At 44.8% G+C, this 27,694-nt stretch overlaps 1 protein-coding gene across 1 annotated transcript in view; it reads left to right on the forward strand.

Moving 5' to 3' along the window:
- The first annotated feature begins 248 nt into the window (after positions 1–248).
- Positions 249–27,694, forward strand: part of PHC2 (polyhomeotic homolog 2) — an 82,032-nt gene continuing 54,586 nt past the window's right edge. The window contains exons 1-2 of the mRNA XM_055001550.1: positions 249–331; positions 26,956–27,168. Coding sequence (XP_054857525.1) covers positions 27,025–27,168 — 144 coding nt within the window. The 5' untranslated portion in view covers positions 249–331; positions 26,956–27,024. The remainder of the gene's footprint in view (positions 332–26,955; positions 27,169–27,694) is intronic.

A 27,694-nucleotide genomic window follows, 5' to 3' on the forward strand; every position in this document is an offset into this window, starting at 1 on the left:
AATGGGGGGCTATGCAAAGTGAGTGGAAGGGCGGGGCTCCCTTCCCAGTTGCTATGGTAACTGTCTGGGACAGGAGCCCACCCCCTGGCCTGCTTGGCTGCGTGGTGTGTGTGTGTGTGTGTGTCCAAGGGGCGGGACCAGCGGCTCAGCCAGCCTGCAACGCCATTGGCGGCGGGGCGCACGTGACGCATGCTTGGAATGCTTAATGAATTATGGCATTGCTTTCCCTTCGCTCCTCTTGCGCGCGTTGCTTGGCTTACATTTGCTGCTCGCTCTCGTGGCTGGGTGGCCGGCTGCCGGAGAGGCGCCTGCGCATGCACGTGGAGGCCAGGTAAAAGGAGTGGGGGGGGGGGAGGACTGTCATGGGTGGGGGCAGCGATGGGTGGGGAGCGCCTGTCTCTTTGGCAGGGCCTGTGTGTTGCAAAGGCTGGGGCTGGATTTGGGGGGAAGGGGAGATGATGTGTGTGTGTGGTTGGGGGGAGGTGTTCTTGCAATAGAAGCAAAGGTGGCATTGCAAAAGGAGGTAGGGTGAACCCGCACTCTCGGGGGTATTGTTAATGGTATTGCAAAAAAAAGTTAATTTCCTCCCCAGATGCTTGGATACTACATTGACATGGCTTTGCAGGTATTGTGTGATGACAGTGGTTGTAGCAGAGTACGGTTGTATCTGGGAGCATGTAAGGCAAGGTGTGAAGGAGCAGGGCCATCCTTACAATGGACCTGTGAGGTAGACCGATGTCATCCCCGGCTTCTGCAATGGGGAAAGTCCCCCTCGCTCGGGCTGTGATGGAGGTGTGATTTGAACTGGGGTTCCCTGCTTCCTATGCTGTTATCACAATTGCGTCTTGGGGTGAAAGCAATTGCTATAACTATCTTCAGAAACGACATTTTAGTCTGGAGGGGTAGCTTGTGTTTGTCTGTCACAGCAGGGCTGGTGGCACCTGAAAGTGATTGTGGCAGAAGCTTTTGTGAGCCCCTTTGGTGAGGAAATGTGCTGCCATCTCTGTTGTTCTGGATGTATAGCACCTGATAGCCTCGCTCTTGAAAGCTTGTGCAAAAGTGCCAAACAAACTATATAAACCCCTTGGAAGAGGGTCCCTACCCAGGACTTTGTGCCAATGGAAATTACACTTGCTGTCCATAACTGCATAGCAAAAAAGTCAAATTGTGTGACTGGAACACAATGTTTATTCCATAAGATGTGGCGCAGTAGTTAGTGTCAGACTAGGATCTGGGAGACCCAGGTTCAAATCTGCCGTGGAAGCTCGCTGGGGGTGCCTTGGCCAGTCACACACTCTCAGCCTACCCTTCCTCGCAGCGCTGTTGTGAGGATAAAATGGAGGAGCTGTAAAAGCTGCTTTGGGTCCCCCTTTGAGAAAGGTGGGGTAAAATAAGCTTACTGGCAAACATGACTTATTTGAGATTTTGTAGCTGTGAAGAGTGCAAATTGTTATGAAGAGCTCTGAAGTTCCACCCCAACTTCTGGAATTATTGTTTAGCTGCCTGTCTGATTTCAGCAGGCATTTTTACATGCTTTAAGCCTGTCTTCACAGGTACAAGGGCAAGAAACTTTGTGTTTTTGTTAAAATGAAAATTGTCCGTGAAGCAAAAAGTCACACAAACTATTTTGAAAATCTCTGGCTAGAAAGCCTAGTAATGGTTTTTACCCAATGGGGATGCCAAGTGACTTACATTGTTATCTCCTTCTTTTTTTTATCCTCACAACAACCCTGTGAAGTAGGTTAGTCTGAGAGTTAGTCACCCAGCAAGCATCCATGACAGAGTGGGGATTCGAACTTGGGTCACCCAGATCCTAGTCTGACACCCTAAGCTCTAAACTGGCTCTACTCTGCGCTGGTTGTTAAATTTACCTCATGGACATGTGGCAACTGGAGTGATAAGGGGGGTAGGTGTCATCTCTTTGTAACCTCCAAGTATTAATTTCCTTTCAAAATATGTATTATTATTATTGTATTTTCTTAATTTGCACCCCAACTTCCCCCCCAATAGAGGTCCAAAGTGTCTTACGTGTCCATTTTATCTTCACAACACCCCTGTGAGGTAGTTCAGGCTGAGAGTGTGTGACTGGACCAAGGTCACGCAGCAAGCTTCCATGGCTAAGTGGGAATTCAAACCTGGGTTACTTCAGGAGAACCAAAAGGTGGCGTTCAAGTGCGGGTGATGTGGTGGACAAAGGGTTTGTCCACTAACGTTGGAGGCTCAGCTCAGTCATAAAATCCATTGGCTTGCTATGGGCAAATTGCTGTGTGTCAATCATGCCTGCCTCATAGGGTTGTTGTGAAGATAAATCTGGATCACCTCAGGTGCACCACTGTGAGCGTCTTTATCATTGGGCTGGTTATGGGCAGGGACCAATTTTCCTTATGTTATGCCTGGATTTTCTGTATCTTCTGGGAGAGTTCCACAGCTAACACACACAGGCAGAGGTCAGAGTTCAAGTCCTCAGTCTGCCACTGAAGCTTGCTGGGTGACCTTTGGCCAGTTGCACACACCCTCTGCCTGGCCTGCCTCGCAAGGCTGTTAGGAGAAATAGAGGCTGGGAGAACAAAGAAAGCTGTTTTAGGTCCCCATTGTGAAGAAAGGCGGGGTATAAATGAAGTAAATAAATTTATTATTTACTAGCGACAGGCCAGGACATTTCATGAGTATGAGGGAAGCCTTAGTTTTCCATCCCTCCAATACTGCCCAGGGGTCTTTTTTATTCCCTCATGTTCTCTGTCAGCAGCTCTTCTCCCAGTCTCTGTTTCTCTCCTTCTTTACCTACAACCTTCTGGCTCTATTGTTTTTCCCCCCTCCCCTGAAGTACTGCACTTTCTCTAAAGCAATTATTTATTTACTTCATTTCTACCCTGCCTTTCTCCCCAAATGGGGTCGTCCCAAAGTAGCTTAACATCGTTCTCCTGTCCTTCATTTTAACCACACAACAACCGTGTGAGGTTGGTTAGGTGAGACTGGCTCAAAGTCATCCCGTGAGCTTCCATAGAACAGTGGAGATTTGAACCTGATCGGAGTCTGACAATCTAACCAGGATGCTACAGTGGCAGGCATTGACTTGTGTCTGAGATTACCGTTTCTTTTCTTTCTGAGGAAACAATATTTCATGGGAGGAACCCACCAAACTTGCTCTTTGGCAACCCCAGCCATTAAAAATGAACCTTGCTGCAATTTTTGTGAGGCACCCTCCATTCTGGATGATGTTTGTGGCAGTTCAGTCCTGACTGGAGTTACCTCCTTCTAAGCTTGTGGACTTCAGGGGACTATAATAGTAATAATAGTGTGCTTATACATCTCCCTTCTGGATAGATTAGTGCCTGCTCAGAGCAGTGAACAAAGTCAGTGTTGTCATCAGGGCTCATTTCGAGGGGGAACACGCCGGAACGCAGTTTCGGCAGTTCCCCAAAGAGGTCACATGTCAGGTGGCCCTGCCCACCTGATTCTCGGCCATTTTGGGCCCGTTTCAACCTGGATTGGGGCTGAAATGGCCCAGATCTGGCCTCTGACAGGTGGTGCATTACTCTCCCACTCAGCGGTGGCCTGATCCTGAGCATTTTGGCCCCCTTTTCAGCCATTTTCGGTCTCTTTTTGCCATTTTGGGCCCAATTTTGGCCCTGAATGGCCAGGATTGGGTCCAAAACAGCCAGGCTAGGTGATGTCGGGTGTGGCATATGCAAATCACTTATGCTAATGACACACTTCTGGTGATGGCAAAGGGTGTGGCATATGCTAATGAGTTATGCTAATGAGTTCCTGCAGCTCTTTTTCTACAAAATGACCCCTGGTTATCATTATCCTCGCAATGCAGCTGGGGAGCTGGGGCTGAAAGGAGTATCTTACCCAAGGCCACCTGCTGAGCTGTAGTGGGATTCGAACCAGCAAAGTGCTGATTTGCAACCCAACCACTTAAACTCTATGCTACAGCAGCTCTGCTCTCCAGCTGTATTTTGTGGGAATAATAATAACACTGACTTTGTTCACCTCTCTGAGTGGAGCACTAATCTGTCTAGAAGAACAATATATAACCACAGTTGTTGTTTTTATTTTTACTGCACTGTTGTTCACTCCAGACTGTGACAGAATGTTGAAAAGGACATTGGCAACAAAAGAAAAGTTACCAGCCAGAGACTGACATATTATTTGGTAAGATGCAGTAGGCAGGAAATTGTGTGTGTTATGTGTCATCAAGTCGCTTCCAACCTATGGCGACCCTATGAATGAAAGATGTCCAAAATGTCCTATCATTAACAGACTTGCTTATCTTGCAAACTCGAGGATATGGCTTCTTTTACTGATTCAAGCCATCTTGTTTTAGTCTTCCTCTTTTTCTACTGCCTTCCAGTTTTCCTAGCATTATTGACTTTTCCAGAGAATCTTGTCTTCTCATGATGTGACCAAAGTACAATAGCTTTAGTCTTGTCATTTTAGCTTCTAAGGAGAATTTAGGCTTGATTTGAACTTATTTGTCTTTTTGACCACCCAGAGTATCCGCAAAACTCTCCAGCACCACATTTCAAATGAATCCATTTTCTTCCTGTCGGCTTTCTCCATTGTTCAACTTCCACATCCCCACATAGTAATGGGGAATACCATAGTTTGGATTATCTTGATATTTGTCCCCAGAGAGACATCTTTAAGGATCTTTTCTAGTTCCCTCACACCTGCTCTTCCAAGTCTCAATCTTCTGATTTCTTGATTGCAACCTCCCTTTTTTCTGATGATCGAGCCAAATTAGGGGCATAGTTAGAAGTCACAGGGCTTAGTGGAAGGCCTGTGGTTCAGTGGCAAAGCACATGCCACACATGCGAAATCCCAGGGTCTGCTCTCTGGCAACTCCACTAAATGGATCTTGGGTAATAGGAGTTTGGAAAGATCTTTCCTCACTGGGGAGCTCCTGCCAGTCAGAGCAAACAATATTGTGCTAGATGGATTTGAGGGCACCAGACAGCTTCAGCAAAATCGTTAGTAATGCTAGTTAAATGGCTGCAGGTGTATAACAAAAGCAAGATGATTTACCCTATCAGTCTCAAATTAGGTCGAGAGAGTCTGCAGGGAAAATGGTGCGGCTGGGTCTGCTTTCCGAACAATCCAGTATAAAATGGCTGCGAAAGAAGTTAGAGAATTTTGTCTCAGTCTTGTTGACAAGCTTGCAGTTATAATTTCTTAACTCGTAATTTCAATTTTTAAATGACTTTCCTCCTTGTGGAATGACCTGCCTGAGGAAGTCAGGAAGGCTCCCATTCTTCTGTCCTCCCACAACATATTTACAATTCAAATGTTGGAAGAGCTTTTCTGTAAAGGTAATAAATAGAGCTATACTATAATAGTTCAGCTAGGCATTTCTCTCCCTATGCTCCTCCATAGCAGCTTTGCTTATCTCAACAGTGGAAAAGAGCGCATCTACAGTAGCTGTGCTACTGGACTCTTGGTCTTTTCCACTGCTCCAGACAGACAAACATGGCTACCCATCTTGATTTATCTCAACAGGGCCTTCTGCAGGTATCACCCTGCAAATGGGCAGAGTCAGCAGCTTTTTGTCCATGCACATACTTTGTGGTGGACCTCACCTTATGGAACGGTCTGCCAGAAGAGGGCAGGAAAGAGCTCCTGCTCTCCTAGCTTTCCTAAAACAATGCAAAACTGAATCATTCAGGAGGGCCTTTTACACAGCTTATAGGGCTGTGCTGTAAGAAATGGTTCGGATAGAAGCTTTGGCAAAGGGATAGGGACTATAGATTATACTACTGGATACTGTCTGTTGCTGGAAGTATGCCCCTACTGGATAGTTTCCGTGTCATTTAATGTGTCGTGTCCAATTGCTTGTGTTTTGTTTCAGCTCTGGATTTGGTTTTCTTCTTGTTTTCAAATTTCTGCGATCCATACCTGATTGTATTGTTGATTGAATGGCCCAGCCGTTGATCATATTGATTTGCACTGTGCAATCCGTCTCAAATCTCAGTGAGAAAGGCGGACTATAAATAATGTAAAGTGTAAAAAAAAAAGGGGGGGGAGGTAATGAACTGTGTGTTGTACCATTATGTATAAACTGTATTATCCATTTGTTGCATAGAGTACCCTGTTGTTTCACTGTTTTCTTTTATTGTAATACGAATTTTTTCTTCATTATGTCTACACTGTATCATTAATTTTAATTTAACTTAATTTATTGTATTTATATTCCGCCCTCCCCGCTTTCGCAGGCTCAGGGCAGATAACAGAATACAAATATACACATCATTAAAAACACCTTAAAAACACAATAATCTCATCTACATCTATTACATATAAATAATTTTTAAAAAATTTTTAAAAGTAGCACATCGCAAAAGTTTAGTGTATACACACAGCGGTGTTCCCAGAGCAAATCCATACCTTAATAATAAGTGTGGCGGCAGCATCTGCGTTCACATGGGGGTATAGTTTAACCCCCCCTGCCTGATCATGCCTGATAAGTAATGCTAATTCAGATTTCCATAATCCTAGTCCAAGAACATTGCTCCTTTGATGTCTCCTCTTACTGACTGTATCAACCTATATTGTGTTTAGATTTCGTTACATATGGACTGTTATCAGTTTACATTGTATAATCTGCACTGAGTCTCAGTGAGAAAGGCAGACTATAATGGCAGTAAATAACAAAATGCCTTAAACTCATCTGTTAAACCAAAGATTTTTTTTAAAAAAAAAACAATTTATTAAATATACTTTTGCGCCCTGTGCTATCTGGTAGTGAGGGTGAGTCAGCATGCCAATGAAAAGCGGGGCCTTCTGCGCTGTGGCACCCACCCGTATTTGTAAGGCTGCTGCTCTCACAGTGCAGTTCTAAGCAAAGTTATACCCTTATAAATTCATCGACTTCATTGCACATAGAAGGGTTAAGATTGCATTGTTAGTCACTTTCTCTGGATAGTAGAGACTTTGTCTTTAGCAGAAAGCCTCCTCTGCATATTGTTGGAGGTTGGCTGATGAGAGCTTTTTACAGGAAGAGTTCCGCTGCTACCTTTTAATGGAATGTGGTTATAACGCTTGGAGACCACTTGCTTGCATTTTTTACAGCTTTGTGTACGAAGAAGCACAGTAAATAGTCATTCGTACTTTTGCTGGATGGAAGCACCATTTAGATTTCCTGCCTTGGATGCTATGGCGTTTGGGGCAGCTGCAGTTTCCCCAGAAAATGTGAAATATCGGGAAGGGATGGGGTTGGCATCTGATGCAAGAAGGCAGGCAGTCTGAACAGTGCCACAGCGGGCCTTGGTTGGGTTTTGATCCCCAGTGGCAGGGCGTGGAGGTGTGTTAGAAGGAGTATTTCTTTGGCCTGAGATCCTTATAAGTTAAACAGGCTTCTCTTTCCTTCAAGGAATGTGCCCTTATCACCACTGCAAAAAGGGAGGGGGCAGCTGCCTGGATGTGTAGAGTAGAGCAGTGGTCTTCAGATGGGATCCACAGGACATCAGATATGTGACAAGAGGGCAAGCCAGAGTTATGACTTTGTGGGTGTCAAGGCTAGGAAGGTGGACAGCAGACCAAAAGAGCTGAGGGGAAGGGCAGGAAACAAGCCAGACACCAGGAGATGTTCCACAGCAAGGAGCAAGCCAAGGGGCAGAGCCGTGGAGGGATTCTGAAGGGCCGTGCTATCTTGCATGCAAAGAGAAGCAGAAGGCATGGCACCCTTGTTCTCCATGCATGCACTCTAGTAGTGATGCCTTCCCAAGGGGCTTCACAACCTCCCTGTGGGTCCCCACCTATGGATTAGAGGGTACACTAATGCCATTTTGTCCGGAGTCTACAAGAATCTGGAGCCAGCTTGGGAGCAGCCAGTGTACAGAAGATATCTTGCAATGAGATGCTATGGTAGATGCTCCATGTGCAGCAAAAGGAGTGTGCTGCTTTTAACTTTTACTTAATTCCATTTCTGCCTTTCTCAACAATGGGGACTCAAAGTGGCTTGCATTGTTCTCCTCTTTATTTTATCCTCACAACAACCCTTTGAGGTAGGTTAGGCTGAGAGTGTGTGGCTGGCTTAAGGTCTGCCAGCAAGCTTCCATGGCAGTGCGCTGATTTGAAGCTGGGTTTCCCAGATCCTAGTTTGACAGCCAAACTGCTACACCAAATTGGCTTAGAGATGGGCACGAACTGGAAAAAAAAAACGGATCGTGCAGTTTGTAGTTTGTCGCATTTCATGAACCACGAACCGGTTCATTTGGTTCGTGAAAACTTCACATCCAGGCCAGCAAATCGTCACTTCCAGGTCAGCAGAAGGTCTGCACGAAGTCCATCCCCTGTTGCCTAGGAAACTGATTGATCGGCGCCAGGCTGTCTGCAGTGATGAACCAAATGAACCAGCCTAAAGTTCGTGGCGGTTCATCAGAAATGGACTCTGATGAACCGCTGGTTCGCGAACTACGAACCGACCTGGTTTGTCATGAACTTTGGTTCATATTTCGGTTCATGCCCATCTCTGAGCATATGGCTGGGGCAATGGAGTATAAACCGCAGTCCAGTCTAAACTATGCATTTGGAAAGTCAGTGACATCCAACACCATTTAGTCTAAAGACCAGGAGAAGGTCTCAGGTAGTGACTGAAGGCCTTTCCCTTCTTGGGAAACCACTGAGCGTTGGTGTAGACAGTAGTACCAGGTGTTTGGCTTGGTCTAAGGCAACTTCACATATTCTTATGAGTTGTTTCAAAGAAAGAGCTTTACCTGTTCATTTGATATTTATTCCTTGAGACTGGCAACACAGTTAGAACACTTCTGGTGATGGTGGTGGGAGGGAGGCTAGCTGTACCTTGAAAAAAAATAATACTCTCTGTTGAAATGCTTATTACTAAAAGCATGCGGCGTCCCTTGTGCGAAGCAATCCCTTGAAATGGAGATGAAATGGGAAGGAGGGGGCTGTAGAATTTTTAATGTTCCTCCTCCTTGCTTGATGTTTTTTTTTTTCCTGGTGGTTCCTGTGGTCCCCTCCCTCCTTCTCCCCATATGGCAGTCTGATTAACTTGCGCCGAGAGGGCTTGCGCTGGCTCCTTGATGGCTAATGGCGAAGGGAAGGGAGTCTGTCTGTCTGGAGTGGCCTGATGGGTCCCTGGTGGCTTTGCAGAGCCTGTTGTAGGACGATTTGGGCACGGGCTAGGCTACATCTGGATTCGCCATTCCCCAGAATGGTGCATGGCGCATCCGCGAAATGTCTTGAAAACTGTACAGCAGCATGAATGGAAGAGGTCATGTCCTAAAAACACTAGGCTTGTGTTCATCTGGTGACTGAAGTCATGAAGCTTCTTTAGATGTATATTGGAATTTTGATTCATTATATCTAGTACAACCTTGTTAGTTAGAATGTTATGGTGGGTTTTCTCTTTTTGTTGATCAGAGCCCCGTGGCGCAGAGTGGTAAGCTGCAGTACTGCAGTCCAAGCTCTGCTTATGACCTGAGTTCGATCCTGGCAGAAGCCAGGTTCAGATAGCCGGCTCAAGGTTGACTCAGCCTTCCATCCTTCCAAGGTCAGTAAAATGAGCACCCAGTTTCCTGGGAGTAAAGTGTAGATGACTGGGGAAGGCAATGGCAAACCACCCTGTAACAAAAGTCTGCCAAGAAAACGTCGTGATGTGACGCCCCACCATGGGTCAGTAATGACTCGGTGCTTGCACTGGGGACTAGACTACCTTTACCTTTTTTTCTTAGACTCCAAGTGGTCTTAAGAGTGTTGGAGAATATTGGTGTTTTGAAGGCTGGATGACTTGAAAAGGAAAAAAAATAGTTAACCATATGTACCAACTGATTTTCTAATAATTTCCTGGCCTATTTTCTAGAGCTGAGTTTTAACTCTCTCTGACATCGAGGATGCTTAAAACGGTGCTGTGCCATTGCTGTAGGGCTGAGACTTCACATCCACATGAAATGTCCAAAAAGAGTGGAGAAGATGGGTGTGGGTCAATTTATAATAACCTTTGATATGGCACCCATTAACTAACTATTGCTTCACATTTCAGAATATTTTTTGGGTCTCTGAACAGGTAACAACAGCTTCACATCTGGCCTGAAGTGCACACCCCCATGATCAAGATAGATGCACATTATGATTGGAAGATAGACTCTACATTGGATACAGAATTCATCTTCCTGTAAATCTCAGCCATTATTTTGAAAAAAAAATCCCACAAGTTTCTAGCCCTTATGGCTATGAAGAAAGGCTATGCCTTTCGAAAAACAAAGGCTTGGTGGATTTCGAAGGGTGTGTCTCTTAGGATTGCCTACATACTTACAGACCTAAACGAATGTGTTGCTTGAATCTCATTTTTCAAGCCCTGGTAATACCTGAACTATTTGAAGCACGTCTTCGAGTCCATTTCCCTTGTTTCCCCTCCCTTGGAAAGAGCAGGGTAGAACATCTACCTTGTTTTTAGATTTCCCCAGTAATCTGATGACAGATACTGTACTAGAGGCCTGTTACCAGATTGACCCGTAAATGTTTTGTAAGTCAGACAGCTAGTCCAAGCATTTTACAGATAGCGATGTGTGCGTAATGCAGGGTTGTTGTGAGCGCAGCGAAGAGGCCAAGTTTTGGTGGCTGGATTCCATGTTTGCTTGAAATAACTCACCAAGGTGTGGCCAGGGGCTCATCGCCTTTGACTTGCTAGGGAGGGTATCTGACTTTTAGATTCAGCATGTTGGTAGTGAGTGTGAGGGTGAGAGAGGGCTTTGCCACTTAAGAGTCAGGACACACTGAGTGGCATTTAAATCCATTGTGTTTTTGCCTGGCGCTGGTGTCTGCACTACAGGGGTCTGAGGACGGGCTTGATTGATGGTGGATGTCATTGCCGGAATCTCTCGAACATATTTTCTTGACAGCAGAGCTGACCTTAGAAATGACGGGAGGGTTCGAGTCCTTCCCTGGAGTTCTCCTCCCTTCAATTCTTGCCTCCTGCTTGAAATGGATGCCTTCTCTGCAGCTAAAATGTTTTTAAAATGTCTCAACATTTATAGACATCTTCCAGGAATTTTGTGGCAGAGCTGTGATGGGCGGATGGGTCAAACCAGAAACGTGGAATTCTCGGAAGAATTCTGTGAAGATTCTCGTGTTCGGCTGCAGGAACTGAAAGCTGAAATTCTCAGGAGAATGACTTTTAAAATCAAGTCTTTGAAGTGCAAGTGGGCAGAGGTGTTCTGTGCCTTGGACAGCTGCCCTTAAAGAGTCCTTTACGGCAGTTGTAATCTTTGATTTGCATGCTTGTGCTTTCCAGTTCTTCTTTGCCTTTGTGCTGTTCATTAAAGAAAAAAAAATTAAATCCATCTTTGACAAAAATGAAATAAAAAAAAACCCCAAATATCAGGTTGAGGTTCCCTGTGTGGAAAATGTGTAAAAGATTAACATGATGCATAGAACAGAATTGGGGAGGAATTTGCATGAGATAAGGAAAATGCAGGTGGCAGACTAACACAGAAAGGTGTGTGTGTGTATTGTACTTGGGTGTCAGTTTGGAATGTATAGCAAGGTCACTCACTGCTTGTTGCAATTCTAAGAACTAGGGAGAGGATTGTTCTGCTAAATGTTTCTTTCTTGCATTCCACTGTACTCGATGCAGCAATATTTTTATTTGGAGGAGGATTAAAAAAAATCAGACTCCTCCCACCCCTCTGTCCCAAATGGTACAAACGCTAATTCTTTACCCTGTGTCTGTGCCATGTGGAATGGCTGTAAGGGTGCCTTTTGGCTTTCTGAAGTAGGAGCCACTGCAAGGTAACAAGAGCAATGTTGGAAGGTGTTCTACTGCTGCATGCACATAGCACCAGGGCTTTTTTTCAGCTGGAACGTGTGGAACAGAGTTCCGGAACCGCTTGAAAATGGTCACATGGCCGGTGGCCCTGCCCCCTGATCTCCAGACAGAAGGGAGTTTAGATTGCCCTCCGCGCCATGCCGAGGGCAATCAAAACTCCCCTCTGTCTGGAGAACGGGGCAGGGCTACCAGCCATGTGACCAATCAAAACTCCCCTCTGTCTGGAGAACGGGGCGGGGCTACCAGCCATGTGACCAATCAAAACTCCCCTCTGTCTGGAGAACGGGGCGGGGCTACCAGCCATGTGACCAATCAAAACTCCCCTCTGTCTGGAGAACGGGGCGGGGCTACCAGCCATGTGACCATTTTCTCCGAGGGCAACCCACTGAGTTCTACCACCTCTTTTCCCAGAAAAAAAGCCCTGCATAGCACTAAAAACGAGTTCCACCACTGGAATCTAAATGTGGGGTAGCTTGGTTTGGGCTCTCTCTAATCTTTGCATCTGACACCCCCTACTTCCCTTTTAATTTTAAAGGGCGAGCAACATTCGGGTTGAATCTTACTCTTCTACTAGGGTCAGTAGAAAAGAAGGGAGGCCGCACCAAGACAAAACGAAGAAAAAACGTGCAAATGGTGCAAGGGAAGAGTCTTTAATGTTTATAGAACCAGAGGAGTTAGCCATGTTAGTCTGTAGTAGCAAAATAGTAAAGAGTCCAGTAGCACCTTTAAGATGAACCCACTTTATTGTAGCATAAGCTTTTGAGAACCACAGCTCTCTTCATCAGATGCATCTGACGAAGAGAGCTGTGGTTCTTGAAAGCTTATGCTACAATAAAGTGGGTTAGCCTTAAAGGTGCTACTGGACTCTTTACTATTTTACACCACATGGGAAGCCAAACTTTGGCTGCAAAAAATGGGATTAAAAATACAATGCAATATCTGAAATTATGTTCCATTCTTGTTCACCCTCCTAGTATAAATGCTTCAGAATCCAAGGTAACCACTGTGTTAATAGGAAAGCATGAAGTATGATGCATTGTAAGTTTATATAACCCCTTCACATTTTGCAACAGCTTCATCAGGGGGATCTATTAAGAATACTAAATATAAAGTCATCATAAATACAACATCTTAAAAATTAATAAAACATATTAAAACATGCAATTAAAACACTATTTCATACAACATGTGCAGAGTGCGGTTCATAATAAATACTTGATACTCGGGGAACTGACAGTCCACTCAGCTATAGTGGGGACATGGGAAAGATACTAAGAGAAATTTAGAAGGGCAGTCAAGTTTTGTAATATTCATACGCAATTCACAGCAATAATCTTGTAATTAGAAAACACGGGAGTGTATATTAATGCTAGTCCCCCCTGATGAAGCTGTTGTGAAACACATAGGGGTTCTATAAACATTAAAGACACTTCCTTTGTACTATTTGCCCTTTTTTCCTTTGTTCTACTAGAGACCAACATGGCTAACTGCCTGAAACTTTTTACATGGCTTGAGCATAGTGGACATGAGCCACAGTTGCAGTTATCAGAAGTTGACCAGTGTAGACTAATAAATTTGAGAGACCAATGGTTTGACTCAGTATAAAGCAGGGAGTTGGGTCATGGCTCAGCAGGATGGTGTCTGCTTTCATTGCAGAAGGTCCATGGTTCATCTCTGACATCTCCAGTCATGTAGCAGATGATGTGAAAAACCCACACCTGAGATTCTGAAGAGCCGCTGCCAGTCCGAGTAGGCAATGTTGATCTTGATAGACTGATGGTCTGACTCTGAGAGCTAAACTACAAGAGATGAATTACACGAGGACGTGCACGTGAGAGGAGTCGCAGTGTTAGCTGGGAAACTGAGTTTTAAAAGACAGGTTGGAAGGCTCTGTCAATTTCCCCTCTGTACAGAGCTGCAAAGAGCGTTTGCCCATTTCCTTTTTGCCTCCTGGAAGGCACTGTCAGTTTTACCTCCTCTTCTAGGAGGGGAAAAGGAAATAAACAAACCCTCTGAGGAGTCATCTTTGCAGCTCAGCAGAGAAGGGAAATTGACAGAGCCTTCCGATCTGTCTTTTCAAACTCAGCTTCGGGCTAACATCGAGACTCCCTTCACAGGGTCCTCCTCCTCGTGTGATTCGTCTCTTGTAGTCTAAAGCAGTTCCGTGTGTCCATTAGCAATGTTATATATGGGACTAAATATGCAGATATATTTAATAGTCAGGTCCAGGTCTCATTTCGAGGGAGAACGCACAGGAACGCAGTTCGGGCAGTTCCCCAAAGAGGTCACATGTCAGGTGGCCCTGCCCACCTGACTCTCGGCCGTTTTAGGCCTGTTTCGGCCTGGATTGGGGCCGAAACAGCCCAGATCGGGCCTCTGACAGGTGGTGGATCGCTGTTCCGCTCAGCAGCAGCCTGATCCTAACCATTTTAGGCCCCTTTTCGGCCATTTTCAGCCCCTTTTTGCCATTTGGGGCCCAATTTCGGCCCTGAATGGCCAGGATTGGGTCCAAAACAGCCAGGATAGGTGCGGTCAGGGGTGTGGCATATGCAAATCAGTTATGCTAATGACACGTTTCTGGTGATGTCAAGGGGCGTAGCATATGCTAATATTATGCTAGTGAGCGGCGTTAATGAGTTCCTCCAGCTCTTTTTCTACGAAATGACCCTGGTCAGGTCCCGTCATGGGGCTTCCCAGGAATGGGCAGGGGAGGGAAAGGTTGGAATAGTCTCCCTCTTCCTGTCCTGAGAATTGGCTGTGGTTCTGTGGTGGCAGAGGGATACTCTCGCAGCAGCAGAGGACAATGTGTGTGGGCTGTGAGCAGGCGTGTGTGGCGTATTGACTGAGCGGCATCCATGTATGTCCTTGTCACTCAGTGACAGGGCTTGAGAAATCCCAAGTGCCAGGGTGCCTAGAAGCATCAATGATTGATTGATTGATTGATTGATTAGGTTCTTAGCCCATCCTCCCCGCAAGCAGGCTTAGAGCAGATCACAGCATCTCAATCACTTAAATACAGGAATATAAATCCACAAGTACATAAAACATCACAATAAATATATCATAAAATCCCGTATAAATACAAAAAAATTACAAAATATAACATTTCTGCAAGATAGGGCAGGCAGTATATTATATACCTGCCATTGTGGCACCTAGCATTTTTATCAGTCATTTATTGTAAGTGCCTCTCAATGATTCTCAGTAGAAATAAAAAGCGTATTTAGGTGAGGGATAGAGGCTAGTTTTTCCTTGTGATCAAAATCATCATCATCATATTTGATTTATATATTGCCCGTCAGGACAACTTAACACCCACTCAGAGCAGTTTACAAAATATGTTATTATTATCCTCACGACAATCACCCTGTGAGATGGGTGGGACTGAGAGAGCTCTGAGAGAGCTGTGACTGATCCAAGGTCACCCAGCTGGCTTCAAGCGGAGGAGCGGGGAATCAAACCCGGTTCTCCAGATTAGAGTCTTGCCGCTCTTAACTACTACACCAGACTGGCCCTCCATTTATTGTAAGCGCCTCTTGATGATTCTCGGTAGAAGTACAAAGCTTAGTTAGGTAAGGGATAGAGGTTAGGTTTTTCTTTTGATGACAACCAGAGTCACTCCATATTTATTTATCCACAACTACTAGAGTTGCCAGGTTCATCTTGGCAACCAGTGGGGGTGGGAGCTTACTGGAGAGGAGGTGCACGATCCTTGTGTCTGAGCAGTGATGGCATGGCATCATGCCAGGGCCGTTCTGGCCAAAAATGCTATGTTTTTGGCTGAGTTCTAAAGAACTGGTCCCATGATGGTCATGCCAGAAGCAGCATCAAAGCATGGACTCAAGGATCACATGCCCGCCCACCCCCAATTTGCCATCCTGCCTCCGCCCTCCAATCAGCTGAGGATCAGCAGCCAAAGGCTTCAATTGCTGGGTGTTTGCCTGCCATAAGCGGTCACTTGGCGTGTCTACCTACAACGCTTTTGTTATACCTTACCAAAAAATGACAAGTTACTGTGAAGGGTTTAGGATCAGTTTTTTTTAAAATTATATTTTTATTATTTATTTCAGATAAGAAAGAAAGAAAACAGCTAAAAAGGAGCAATGAAGTTTTCCGTACAGTTCAGTGCAGTTTCAGTAGGCTTGCTTAACTTCACATTATAATTCTCCAAGGCTGCTAATTAATCTCAATAAAATTTACAACTGTAAGTTCTGATATTTCATACATTGTTGCCATCATGTTGGATTCTGTTCTGTACATTTATTATTTATCCATTCATAAAAGGGATTCCAAGGATCAGGTTTTGTGGTAGCACTCATTGGAAAGCATGGCTCCTAAATTTGGGGTGGGGAGTGGCTATTAAAGCCAAAGAAAATGTATGAAGGCTTGCTTAGTGATCTCAGTAGCGTCTGTTATTCAGTAGAACTGTGTTAAGGTTATCTGAATGAAGGAAAAATGTGTTTATGTTGTAACTTGTTTTACTAGCTGTCACCAGGGGGCATTACTGTTCTGGTTTGCTCAAAGGTGCAACAACAGAACTTCTGCTCTAGCTGAACAGCGGCAGAAGGGGGGCAGATATGACTAGGAAGAAAATGAATTAAATCCTGCCCTCAAGTCATAGTTGACTTATGGTGACCCCTGGTGGGATATTCATGGCAAGAGACTAACAGAGGTGGTTTGCCACTGCCTGCCTCTGCAACCCTGGCCTTCGTTGGAGGTCTCTCATCCAATTCCTAACGAAGGCCGACCCTGCTTAGCTACTGACGAGATCAGGCTCTCCTGGGCTATCCAGGTCAAGGCAACTAGGAAGAAACTTGGTATTTACGGAGGTGTCCTGGCCTTGTCTTGCTCAGAGCTCTCATGATACGCTGATTGCTTCCTGCTGACTGTACCAGGTTCCCCAGTTGAGAAAAATGGTAGCAGCAATATCTCTTCATCTGCAATGTTTTTTCCAGGGTGGTAAAAAAGGGAAGCCAGGTTGAGATCAAGAAGCCACCATAAATTTCTGTGTTTCAATAATCATTAAGTCGCATACACAGCAGCTGGGAAATCCCACACGGAAGGAACGCCCCAGCATGCAGTTTTCTGGGCCCAGCCTTAACTGCTATTGTCTGGTGCTATTAACGGGAGATTTACAGCCGAGGAGGAGCTGGTAAACAGACAGAGGCCGTCCGTGAAGGCAAATGAAGTGTGTGTGTGTCTGCAAATGCCTTTTTAATATGCTTTCTGAAAATTTCAGCCTTTTCTCTTAAACAAGTTTCTAGCCCTTATGGGGGACAGATGCGTGTGGGAAACACCTGGTGAAATCATTGGTTCGTTCACAGCCTTTACGCCCCAGTTTTCAGACACAGCATATCTCCACACGTAGTTGACATGATAAAATTCTAGATGTGATTGCAGTAAGATTGCAATAAAATCGCTTGCATAAAAGCCACCCTCATGAATATCCTTTCAGATACCTCAAACCGAATTCACAGAACCTGGTGAAAACAAATAAAAAGTTTAGGATTATAAAAAGCTTTTCGATCTGATTTTTCATTAATTAATTAATTAATGTCATGTCATTTATAGTCCGCCTTTCTCACTGAGACTCAAGGCGGATTACATAGTGTGAGATCAGTACAATTAGTATCAAGGACATTTCCATAGACAATGCCATAGGAATAATAAATACAAGTTTACAAAGACATAGCATTAGCAAGGATCCAATACAGAGCTGAAGAATTGCTGAAACAGAACATAATCAATTCTAAGACTGACATTAGACAACATGAGGCAGAGCTAGTATATAGGAGTACAGTGTAAAGCAACAGATAATATATAAGGCAACATAGTGGTGAAGTCTACGGTCCCTAACTCATTGGTGAATCATCTGAGACCCCTTCCCTACAATACCACCCTCCTATCTGAGAAAAAAGGCCTTTTTGAATCATTCAGGTTTGCATCGTTTGCAGAAAGCCAGGAAGGGGGGGGGGGTTTCCTGACCTCCTCAGGCAGGCCGTTCCATAGGGTAGGGGCCACCACAGAGAAAGCCCTTGTACGGGCTGCTGTTGATTTCGCCCATGTGCAGGCTGGCTCCTGCAAGAGACCCTGTTCAGATGCGCGAAGCTGCTGTGGAGAAAAAAGGTAGAATAAATGTGCCTTGCCCAGCTGCCAAGGAAGGATACAAACCTAACTTTGGTAGGTAGGACATGCTGCCGTTGGGGGTGTTAGTGGTGGTGTCACCACTGGAAAGGCCCTGTCATGCAATGAAAGGGCAGGGTGACAAACATGTTCGCTGATCTCAACAGCTGAGTGGACTCATGTTGGAGATGGCATTTTCTTCCATATTCACAGGCCAGATCTGTTTCAGGCTCTCTAAGGTTAATACCAGCGCTTTGAATTGTGCCCCAAAATGAACGGAAGATAATCTGTGGCAGTAGAGAGATCTGAGCAGAGCTTCCCAGCAGTTGAGAAGTAGGCCATTGATGCACTAGCTTAGAGGGGCCAAGGGTGAAGCATGTCACAGGGTTTGTGGGCAGGCATGGAAGAGGGTCAGTACCATAGCAGAAAAGCTGAGTAGAAATGAAGGTGGCCTGCAAGAGTTGCATGGATGTCTTTTTTGACGGACTATCTAAATTCCAGGGCGTCACAGCTCTGGAGCTGTGATTTGAGTCTACAAAGCCTGAAGATCTTTTAAACTGCTTTGATTGTCAGGCCACTGATGTAAACACCTATGAGCGTGAGCTAGGGTTGCCAACTTCCAGGTACATAGATGCAGAGGAGTTAGCCGTGTTAGTCTGTAGTAGCAAAATCAAAAAGAGTCCAGTAGCACCTTTAAGACTAACCAACTTTATTGTAGCATAAGCTTTCGAGAATCACAGTTTTCTTCATCAGATGCATCTACAGATGTATGCTACAATAAAGTTGGTTAGTCTTAAAGGTGCTACTGGACTCTTTTTGATTTAACTTCCAGGTAGTGGCTGGAGATCTCCTGGAATTACAGCTGGTCTCCAGGCCACAGAGATCAGTTCACCTGGAGAAAATGGCTACTTTGAGGGGTGGGCTCTATGGAATTATGCCATGCCAAGGTCCTTTTGCTCTCCAAACCCCACTTTCTCCAGGTTTCTCCAGGTTTCACCTCCCAGATCTCCAGGAATTTCCCAAGTTGGAGCTGGCAACCCTAGTGTGAGCTGAGAGCTGGTTGGTTCCCAGGTTCAACTCTTCTCTGGGCTGCAAACTCTCTACGCCCTGTGAAGTCAGTCTCTCTTTCAAGCTTGGCTGTCCTCTTATTCCATGGCTGTGAAGTTTATTTAGAATTCAAAAATCCAAGAACACAGTTCATGTAATACTTTTTAGAAGGGACATCCCAGGGCTGCTTAACAGAGTATGACTTTTTGAACTTGCCAGAACTCTTCGTCAGGACAGACATTACAAAATAATTTTTTAAAAAAATGAGAGGATGTTAAAAGCAGAGATTGTTCTGTTGTGAGGTGCAAAGTTTATTTAGGAGCCTTTGGTGAAGGACTGTATCAAATCCCCTCCGTTTGTTGTATTTAAATTGTATTTTGTAAGCTACAAGGAAGAAAAGCGAGTTGGAAATAATTATATTGATAAAGTAAAAAACTTCTTGAAGATCCAAATAAGATGTTTACCTGCATGCGGGTTAGTATGCCCAAAATTTCTAAGAGTCAAGGCAGAACTTCTTCAGAAACCATACTGGTTCATCTTCTAGGAGTACAAGAAGAGTCCAGCATCCTGTGTCACATGGTGGCTAACTAGTAGTCCTGCTGGGTCATCAAGTAAGGCATGCAGGCCTAGTCTTTCTCCTGATGTTGCATCCTAGCACTGGCATTCAGTGGGTTTGCTGCAAAGTCTGTTTTTCTCTATGGCTCTAGCACCTCTAGTTAAAAGATTCTCAGGTTGTAGCGTGGTGAAAGAAGAAGTGGATGTCACTCGGTTAGGCAGGCTCTTGGCCTGACTGTATAAAGAAGTTTCCCACAATCAGTTGTTTGGCTGGACATGGGCTGCGGCTGTGCAATATCCTTGATTATGGCCAACGGGGGGGATTTTGGGAGGTTTTTTTGTTTTTCTGTTTCTTACCTTTTTTGTTTACAAATCAACTTTGCAAAAAAAAGAGGGACAATGAAACTCAGATTAATATCTGTGTGATGCTTCCTTTCTTACCTGATTCTTCCCTCCCTCCCACTCTCCATGAAATGGCTAATTTATATGCTAATTAGCTTGATGGAAATCGATGGCGCCTGCAGATCAATAGGGGATCATACGGGCACCCTTGACTGCCCGGCTAATGGAATCCCTTCCAGGCGGCGCCAAGCGATGAAGACGAAACAATTAGAGTAGGATAAATGGGCCATGGGGGGAGAGTGGATGAGTACTACGTATTCCGGTGGTATTAGCTCATGCTGCCTGTTTCCCCCACCCTGAGCGTTGGACTGTGTCTGCTACTCCCATGTATTCTTTGTGTGTTCTTCCGGTCTCCTTGGGTGCTCTACAGGGCAGGGTTAGGTTGGCGCACCTTTGCTTAGGATGTCTTGGCATTAAAGGTGGTACAAGTATGTATGCTCGTGTACCACAATGCCATGCAAACAGAAAAAAATGCAAAATATTGTAATGGGACCCGAGAGTGTGCATTTTCCTTAAAGAAAAACATTTAAGATTTTTGCAGAGCATATAATCTTCATGGCTGTCTGAAGACAGAATTAGTGCAAAGGCAAAGGCTCGTGAAATCTCAGAAGTGGAAGAGGTGACCCAATAAGGCTTCCAGTGGTTGGAATCAAAGCTTCAGTGTTCTGCCAAGTTTCTTGTTAGTGGAAGGTCCTGTGGGGCCAGTGCTAGTCTTAACTGGGCTTGGGCTTTCACTGAAATATCACATTTGTCATTCAGGAGTATTTTTACAGTAGAAGCCTGAACAGAGTCTCAGCCTTATAAGCCTGTTGACTTAGGTGGACTTAGAAGAATGTCGCTTTGCTTAGGATTGCACAGTAAGAGGATTGGATCAGGGGTGCGGCCAGGAGGATATTTTAACATCTTTGACTGTTTTAATGGGTCATTGTAGAGCATGCTTCATGCCCTCCCAGCTAGGCTACTGTAATAGGTTGTGTTTGGGGCTGCCCTTGGAGGTTGCTGATGCTGCAGCTTATTCAGAACTAGCAACAACACCAGTTGTGTGAAAAAATACAAGGGGCTCTAGAAAACTGATTCAGCGGGCCCCCTCCTGGCGGCAAGCAGGTGCTTCACAGCGGCTGGAAGCCAGAGTGGGAGGGTGCTGAGGGGAGGCGTGGGACGGAGTGCTTAGGCCATTGATATGGCTGACCCACTCTCAGCGGCAAGCGAGCACTTCGCAGCGGCCTTGAGGCCAGAATTATTGGCAATATGCCTGTGTGAGGATAAAAAGTGAGTCGTCGCCAATATGGCTTGCTTTTTATATAGTAAGGATGTTTTAGCTAGTTAATTTTGAAGGTTAGCCACAGAATTTTGCTAGCATTGTTTTTATGTTATCTTAATATTAGTTATCTAAATATTTCCAGACTCAGTTGAAAGTACTTGGCTGTACTTAATGGCATCCAAGCAGACACTTTCAAGCGGGCTTTGAAGCCCCTGTCTGTACGTGCAGACCTCTGGCAACTAATTTTATCAACCAGAAATTCAGATGGGGACTCTGATTGAAATTTGATGCGATATTGTTTTCTTGCTGGGATTCCTACTTTATCCCTTGCTTGGTTTGGTTGAAAAGTGAATAATCCATTTTCTAATAAATGGAATTAGTGAAAAAGGAGAAAATGGGAGAACATTTTGCAAGACCAGTCACCACCATCCCCCCCAAACAATTTTGTATAATAGACATGAGGCTCAGAATTTGGATTACTTTTGTGCGGGGTTTTAAATTTCTTGTGCTGTTTGGGTTATACACACAGCCCTGCTATTACTTAAAGAAAACCCTTTTCACCAGGTTGAAGAAGAAGATTGAACTTTTGGCCCAAGGTATGAAGATGGGCTGGTGTGTCCCTTCCTTCGCCTGGAAAAAGGATAGATTACAGCAGCTGTCAGGCACGCACACCCCTAGTACTGCCATCCCACAGCTGTGTCTTCCTCGAGACTGGCTCTTTGCCTCCAGCATGGGATATTTCCGCTCTGTCCTGGGCACGGTGACACACTGTCTTTCTGCCTTCCGAGACTCCATATCAGTCTCTAACGTGTCCCTTGAGAGCAACGCTAAGCCGCTTGGTTGACCCTATGAGATTAAAAAAAAAATCTCCGAAACTATTTGCATGAAATACTGCAGGCAAAAAGCCAAGACCCTGATTGGCTGTTGCTAAGCAACATCATAATCATCAGGAAATTAGGCTCTCTTCTTTATCCCCCCCCCCTCCTTTCCCTCCCAGCCCTGAATATGTGCATGATTGCAGGGCTATGCATAGGGGGAGGGAGTGGAACAAAGGCAGATCGGGGATGAGCTCGGGCGCATGGAACCCACTGTTCCTCAAACAGCATCCTTTCAGAGGAGCCAGCGCAGTGCTGTTTTAAGACGGCCGGCAGCACAGACTTGCCCATCTAGGCCTTGACCCATGGCAGAGGAGAGCCCCCTTTGCAAGCAAGTTTGGGGTCCTGTCTGTAAAGAGGATGCCTTTGTGCGCACCAGGTTGTCAGTTATGGTGGGACAGAAGGCAGAGCTGAGGACGGATTCCTGACAGACTGGATGGGGCTTCAGCTGGACGGTTGAGGGTCGCACATGACTTCTGACTTGTTCTGCAGATGTGCATAGCTGTGGCCCTTCTTAACAAGCGGATGTGTTGGAGGTGGGTGAAGCACGCGTCCAGATGGACTTTGCGAGTTGGGAAGACGTGGAATGTTGTGAGCAGTTTTGCCATGGGGAGGAGGAGACTGTTTCAGAGCACGATATCGTGTGAACAAGGCTGTGTGTGTTCAGCCTGCCTGTATGCTTGCTGCACAAAAACTGGCTTTGTGGGAAGCTCAGCTTTCAGCTACACAAGTTTCTAGCCCTCAAGGGGTCTATCCTGCAAGCTATGCAGGTAGTGTTGGTTGAAAACAGATTTGGAGAGAGAATTCCCATTGGGTAGGTAGACCAGGCTTTTGTACGTTGGATTCCTGCATTTGGGACTCTGGGACTCATTATAGAGGGATAACTGACTGGTGAAGTCTGTAACCCTCCATTCACCTGGCCTCTTGAAGCAATCAAAGAGTTGGAGCACCTTCGTTGTAAGGACAAGCTAAACAATTGAGGCTTTTTAGGGTTTTTTAAATTAAAAGGTGACTAATGCACAGAGAGTAAATAGAAGAGGTTTATAACATGCTGAGCACCTTAGAGTGTTTCTCTCTTATAAAATAAACCTCGAGGTCACCCACCGAAGCTGATTTGCACTAGATTTAGTAGGGGAGGTGGGAGTTATTTTTCACTGAGCACATAATTTAAATTAGCCAGTTTGTTGCCACCAGATTCTGTGATGACTACTATCTTCAGTAGCATTTAAAAAAATACGGATTAGGAATAAAAATGGATTAGGAGAAGCGTCAGTCCCAGTGGCTATTAACAATAAAAAGTGAAGGGGAACCTCCATGTTCAGTGACAGTATACCCCACTCCTGAGGGTGGTTTACCCTTTTCGCATTGCTTGTAAAGTTCCGAGAGGCATTTACTGTTACAAAACACACCTTTGGGCAGATCCAGAAAGACAGTTTTGATATTCTTGTGATTTAAGGATATTTTCGAGGTATTTAGAGAAGGACGTATCACTTTAAGCTGCCCCCTGCCCCCTAATTTTCCTTTTAGGACACAAATCCACTGGGATAACTGGGCTACCTTCTTGTTGGTAAACTTACTAGCAAGGCTGGATTAAATTAGGATGAGTTTGGTGTTTTTGTGTTAGAACTCCCCTCCTGATTTAGAAGGATTTTTGGCAGTTCCATCAACACGCCTCCCCCCCCCCACCTGTCTGCTCATCTCTCTTGCAGTGCTTCCTCGCTAAAGACTGTGTGTGTCTTGCAGGGTGTTACCTGCTGCTCCGATCATGTGTTGTGCATTTTTTTTAATGCTCACCAAACTTCTCTATGAATTCTGCCATCTGCTGTGTATTGTCTGAGGATTACACAATTTCGATCGGCACAATATCTTTCATTTTTACCCCTCATGTGACTTGGGGGTTGTGACTGACTGTAATATATATTGCCTTAGTCTGCTTTCAGACATGCAGAGCTGGTGCGGCATAGTGGATAGAGTGTCGGGGTAGGATCTGGGAGACATGGGATTGAATCCCCCACTCTGGCAGACCTTGGGCAAGTCACATCCTCTCAACTGTACCTACTTCAACAGGGTATTTATTGGTTGTGAGAGAATTAAGAAGAGGAGACCGAGGTTTGAAGTTGCTTTGGGTCTTCCCTTGGGGAGAAAAGCAGTATATGAATGCAACTGCAAAAATTAAAAATTTTCTTGGTTCTTCCATCTTGTTTCTTGCATGGACTGTGGTTTAAGACTAACTCTGGTTAGCTGTGACGTATCTAGCCGGTTGCATCAGAGTTAGTTTCCTTTCCACTAACTGGGATCCTCAGCCAGGGAGAAACTTTGCTGGGGGCGGGAGGGCTAACGCTGATGCAGCTGCATGTCTGCATTTGCATGTCACAGATCATTGGGGTGAGTCTAAAGTCAGTGTTCCTTTCTCATGCGCTGTTTGAGAATGAAGGTGGAAGGGGTAGGAACCAAACATTACCTAAGCCCGGTACAAGCCAAGTTCCTGCGTATTATTATTGAACCCTGGTTAAATCAGACGTCTGAATTTCTCTCTAAAGTTCATATTTATTAGTGGTGCTGAGGTATTCAGCCCTCCCCGCTGTATTTTTTAAATTTAAGATTTCTCGGCAAAGGTATTAGGCTGTAATTAAGGTGGACGGTGAGAAGCCACAGGCAGATCTCTAACTTGGGTGAGTGGGCAACAATGTGCCGTATTGTAGGGCTGTATTGTAGAGAGGGGAGGGTCTCAGATGCTTCACTATTTCGGGACCATAGACGTCACCACTATGTTGCCTTATGTCTATTGCTTTACGTATGTGCTCCTATGTGCTACCTGTGCTTCAAGTATGATCCTACTGGGTAGTTTTAAGTTGTCTAATGTCAGTTCTAGAATTTCTTTTGCTCTGTTTCAGCATTTCTTCCACTCTGTATTGGATTCCTGCTAACCTGTATTTATTTACCCTATGGCATTGTTTATGGAAATATCCTTGATATTGTTTGTACTAATCTCGCAATATGTCATCCGCCTTGAGTCTCAGTGAGAAAGGCAGACTATAAATGACATAAATAAATTATAAAATAAATAAAACAAAATACAAATGAAATTCAGCATAGGTAAGCATAAAGTGTTGCACATTGGAAGAAAAAAATCAAAACTTTACTGACAGGGTTTGAATTGGTGGGGAAGGAGAGGGAAAGAATTTGGGGTTGTGGATACCTTGAGTTAAATGTTGACTCAGTGTGCACCTGTGATGAAATACCAAAAGCAAAAAATCCCACGTAAATGTACTAATTTGACTACTACATCAATTTAAGTACATATATAAGGTATTTTAATCATAATTCACAAAACATTTTAAATTCACAGTAGAACTTTTTAGTATACAAAAAAATGTCTTTCAGGTACTCAAACCCATTATTGGAGTAATTATTCTTACAAGCACTACAAGACAACAGACCCTAAAACATTCAATAATTACATTATATAAAGTACTAGTGCTAAAGTGCTATTAAATATATATGCTATTGCACACCCCATATAAAGTGCAAATGCAAGCTTAGCACTACAAAACCGTTCAATGTAATATACACGGGCCATATGCACGATGTATCCTGTGATGAAATAGGCATATTCCATGCTGGGAAATTATTAGCAAAGGGATTGAAAATAAAATAGTCAATATGATAGTGGCCGTTTTCACACTGCTTACCGATTGTGCAAAACTCTCGGAATGATGCACCTTCCTGGTGCGATTTCCTGTCATAACTCCGGTTATCGTGGGAAATCGCACCAGGAAGGCGCGTCATTCCTGGAGTTTTGCGTGATCGGGTAAGCAGTGTGAAAACGGCCAATGCCCCTATTATAGATCTGCGGTGTGGCCTTGTTCGGAGTACTGGGTATGGGCATTGTATCTCAAAAAGGATATTTCAGAGAAGCGGGCAACCAATTTGATGAAAGGACTGGAGCATCTTCTCTATGAAGAAAGGCTAAAAAGTCTAAAGCTTTTCTGTTTAGAAGGATGATGAGTTCAGGGGTATTATAGAGGTTTTGTAAAATTCTACATGGGGTAAAGATTGTGGATCGAGAGCTTTCCCTCCCTTTCCCTTAATACTAGAACTCAAGAACCTCCAATGACGCAGACATGCAGTAGATTCAGGGAGGACAAAACGAGTAATCGAATAGTGGAGTTCATTGCCAGTGAACGTGGGCATGCCTTTGAGCATAGAGGGCTTTAAAAGGGGATTAGACAAATCCATGGAGGAAGGGGAGGTTAGATCTATCAGTGGCTGCTGGCCATGGTACCTGAAGGACACTTCCTTATCCAGAGGCATTAAACTGGGTAGAGTTCCTCTTCATGGACATTTCCCTTTTATATAATAATAATAATATAAATGATTTGATTTATATACCACCTTTCAGGACAATTTAACGCTCACTCAGAGTGTGTTGTTATTATCCCCACAACAATCACCCTGTGAGGTGGGTGGGGCTGAGAGAGCTCTGAAAGAGCTGTGGCTGACCCAAGGTCACCCAGCTGGCTTCAAGTGGAGTGGGGAATCAAACCTGGCTCTCCAGATTAGAGTCCTGCTGCTCTTAATCAGCTGTCCTCTGACAATGTTCCACAAGTTTACTCCTGAGTGAGGAAGTCCTTTGTTTTGTTTGTCCTGAATCTGCTACCCATCGGCTTCATTTGGGTGACCCTAAGTTTGGGTTTCACGAGAGACCTCTGCACCATGTGTAATGTTAGAAATCTCTTTCTTGCGCCCCACCACCTCGAGTTGGCTTTTCTCGGAAGACCCAACCTTTCCTCCTGGTAAAGATGCTCCAACCCCTAAATCGCTTGGGTCTCTTCTTTCTGTACCTTTTCTGAGGTCTCGTGATTATAAAAACTCTGATTATGTCTGTTTTTGTCTCCTGGCAGCTGAAACCCACCCACCCATACCATCTCCCTCCTTCATTCTTGGCTTGCTTGGTGCCCTGGGTGGGTACCATGGATAACGAGCAGCTGCAAGCCCCTCCTCCTTCCAGCGGCGCTGGCGCCATGACCACCACAACCACCACCACCAGCAACGGGCGCCAGGCTGGACCCCAGATCTCCGTGTACAGTGGCATCCCCGATCGCCAGACTGTCCAGGTAAGCGGCAGAGGCCACATGGGAAGGTTCCGGGTTCTCTCTTTCCCTTTGAGAATCTTGGAAAGGTGGATGGGGAGAGAAATTAGAGATACGTGCTTCTTTACTCAATGAGTAATTCAGTTTTGGAATTTATGATGGAGATGAGCATGGATAGCTTTGAGAGGGGATTAGACATATTTGTAGAGAAGAGGTCCATCCATGGCCAGGAGCGATGGTGAGTAAAAAGGAACCTCCATGTTCAGGAAATGGCTAACCTCTTGTTATGAACCTGAACCTACGTATTAAAGGACTAGATAAATCTATAAAAAAAAGAGTTTGGGCCTTTCGAGAAATGACAACTCGGGGGCAGGGTGTGGACACAACAGATATATCTTTTTTTATCTATAGATATAGACCTGTAGATCTATAGATATCTATAGCTCTCTCTCTCTCTCTCTCTCTCTCTCTCTCTCTCTCTTGATATCTAGATATCTAGATATACATATAGATGCCTGTGCAGATGCACATGCGCACATGCGCATGCACA

The sequence above is a fragment of the Eublepharis macularius genome, chromosome 17 (assembly GCF_028583425.1).
Source record: "Eublepharis macularius isolate TG4126 chromosome 17, MPM_Emac_v1.0, whole genome shotgun sequence".
NCBI lineage: Eukaryota > Metazoa > Chordata > Lepidosauria > Squamata > Eublepharidae > Eublepharis > Eublepharis macularius.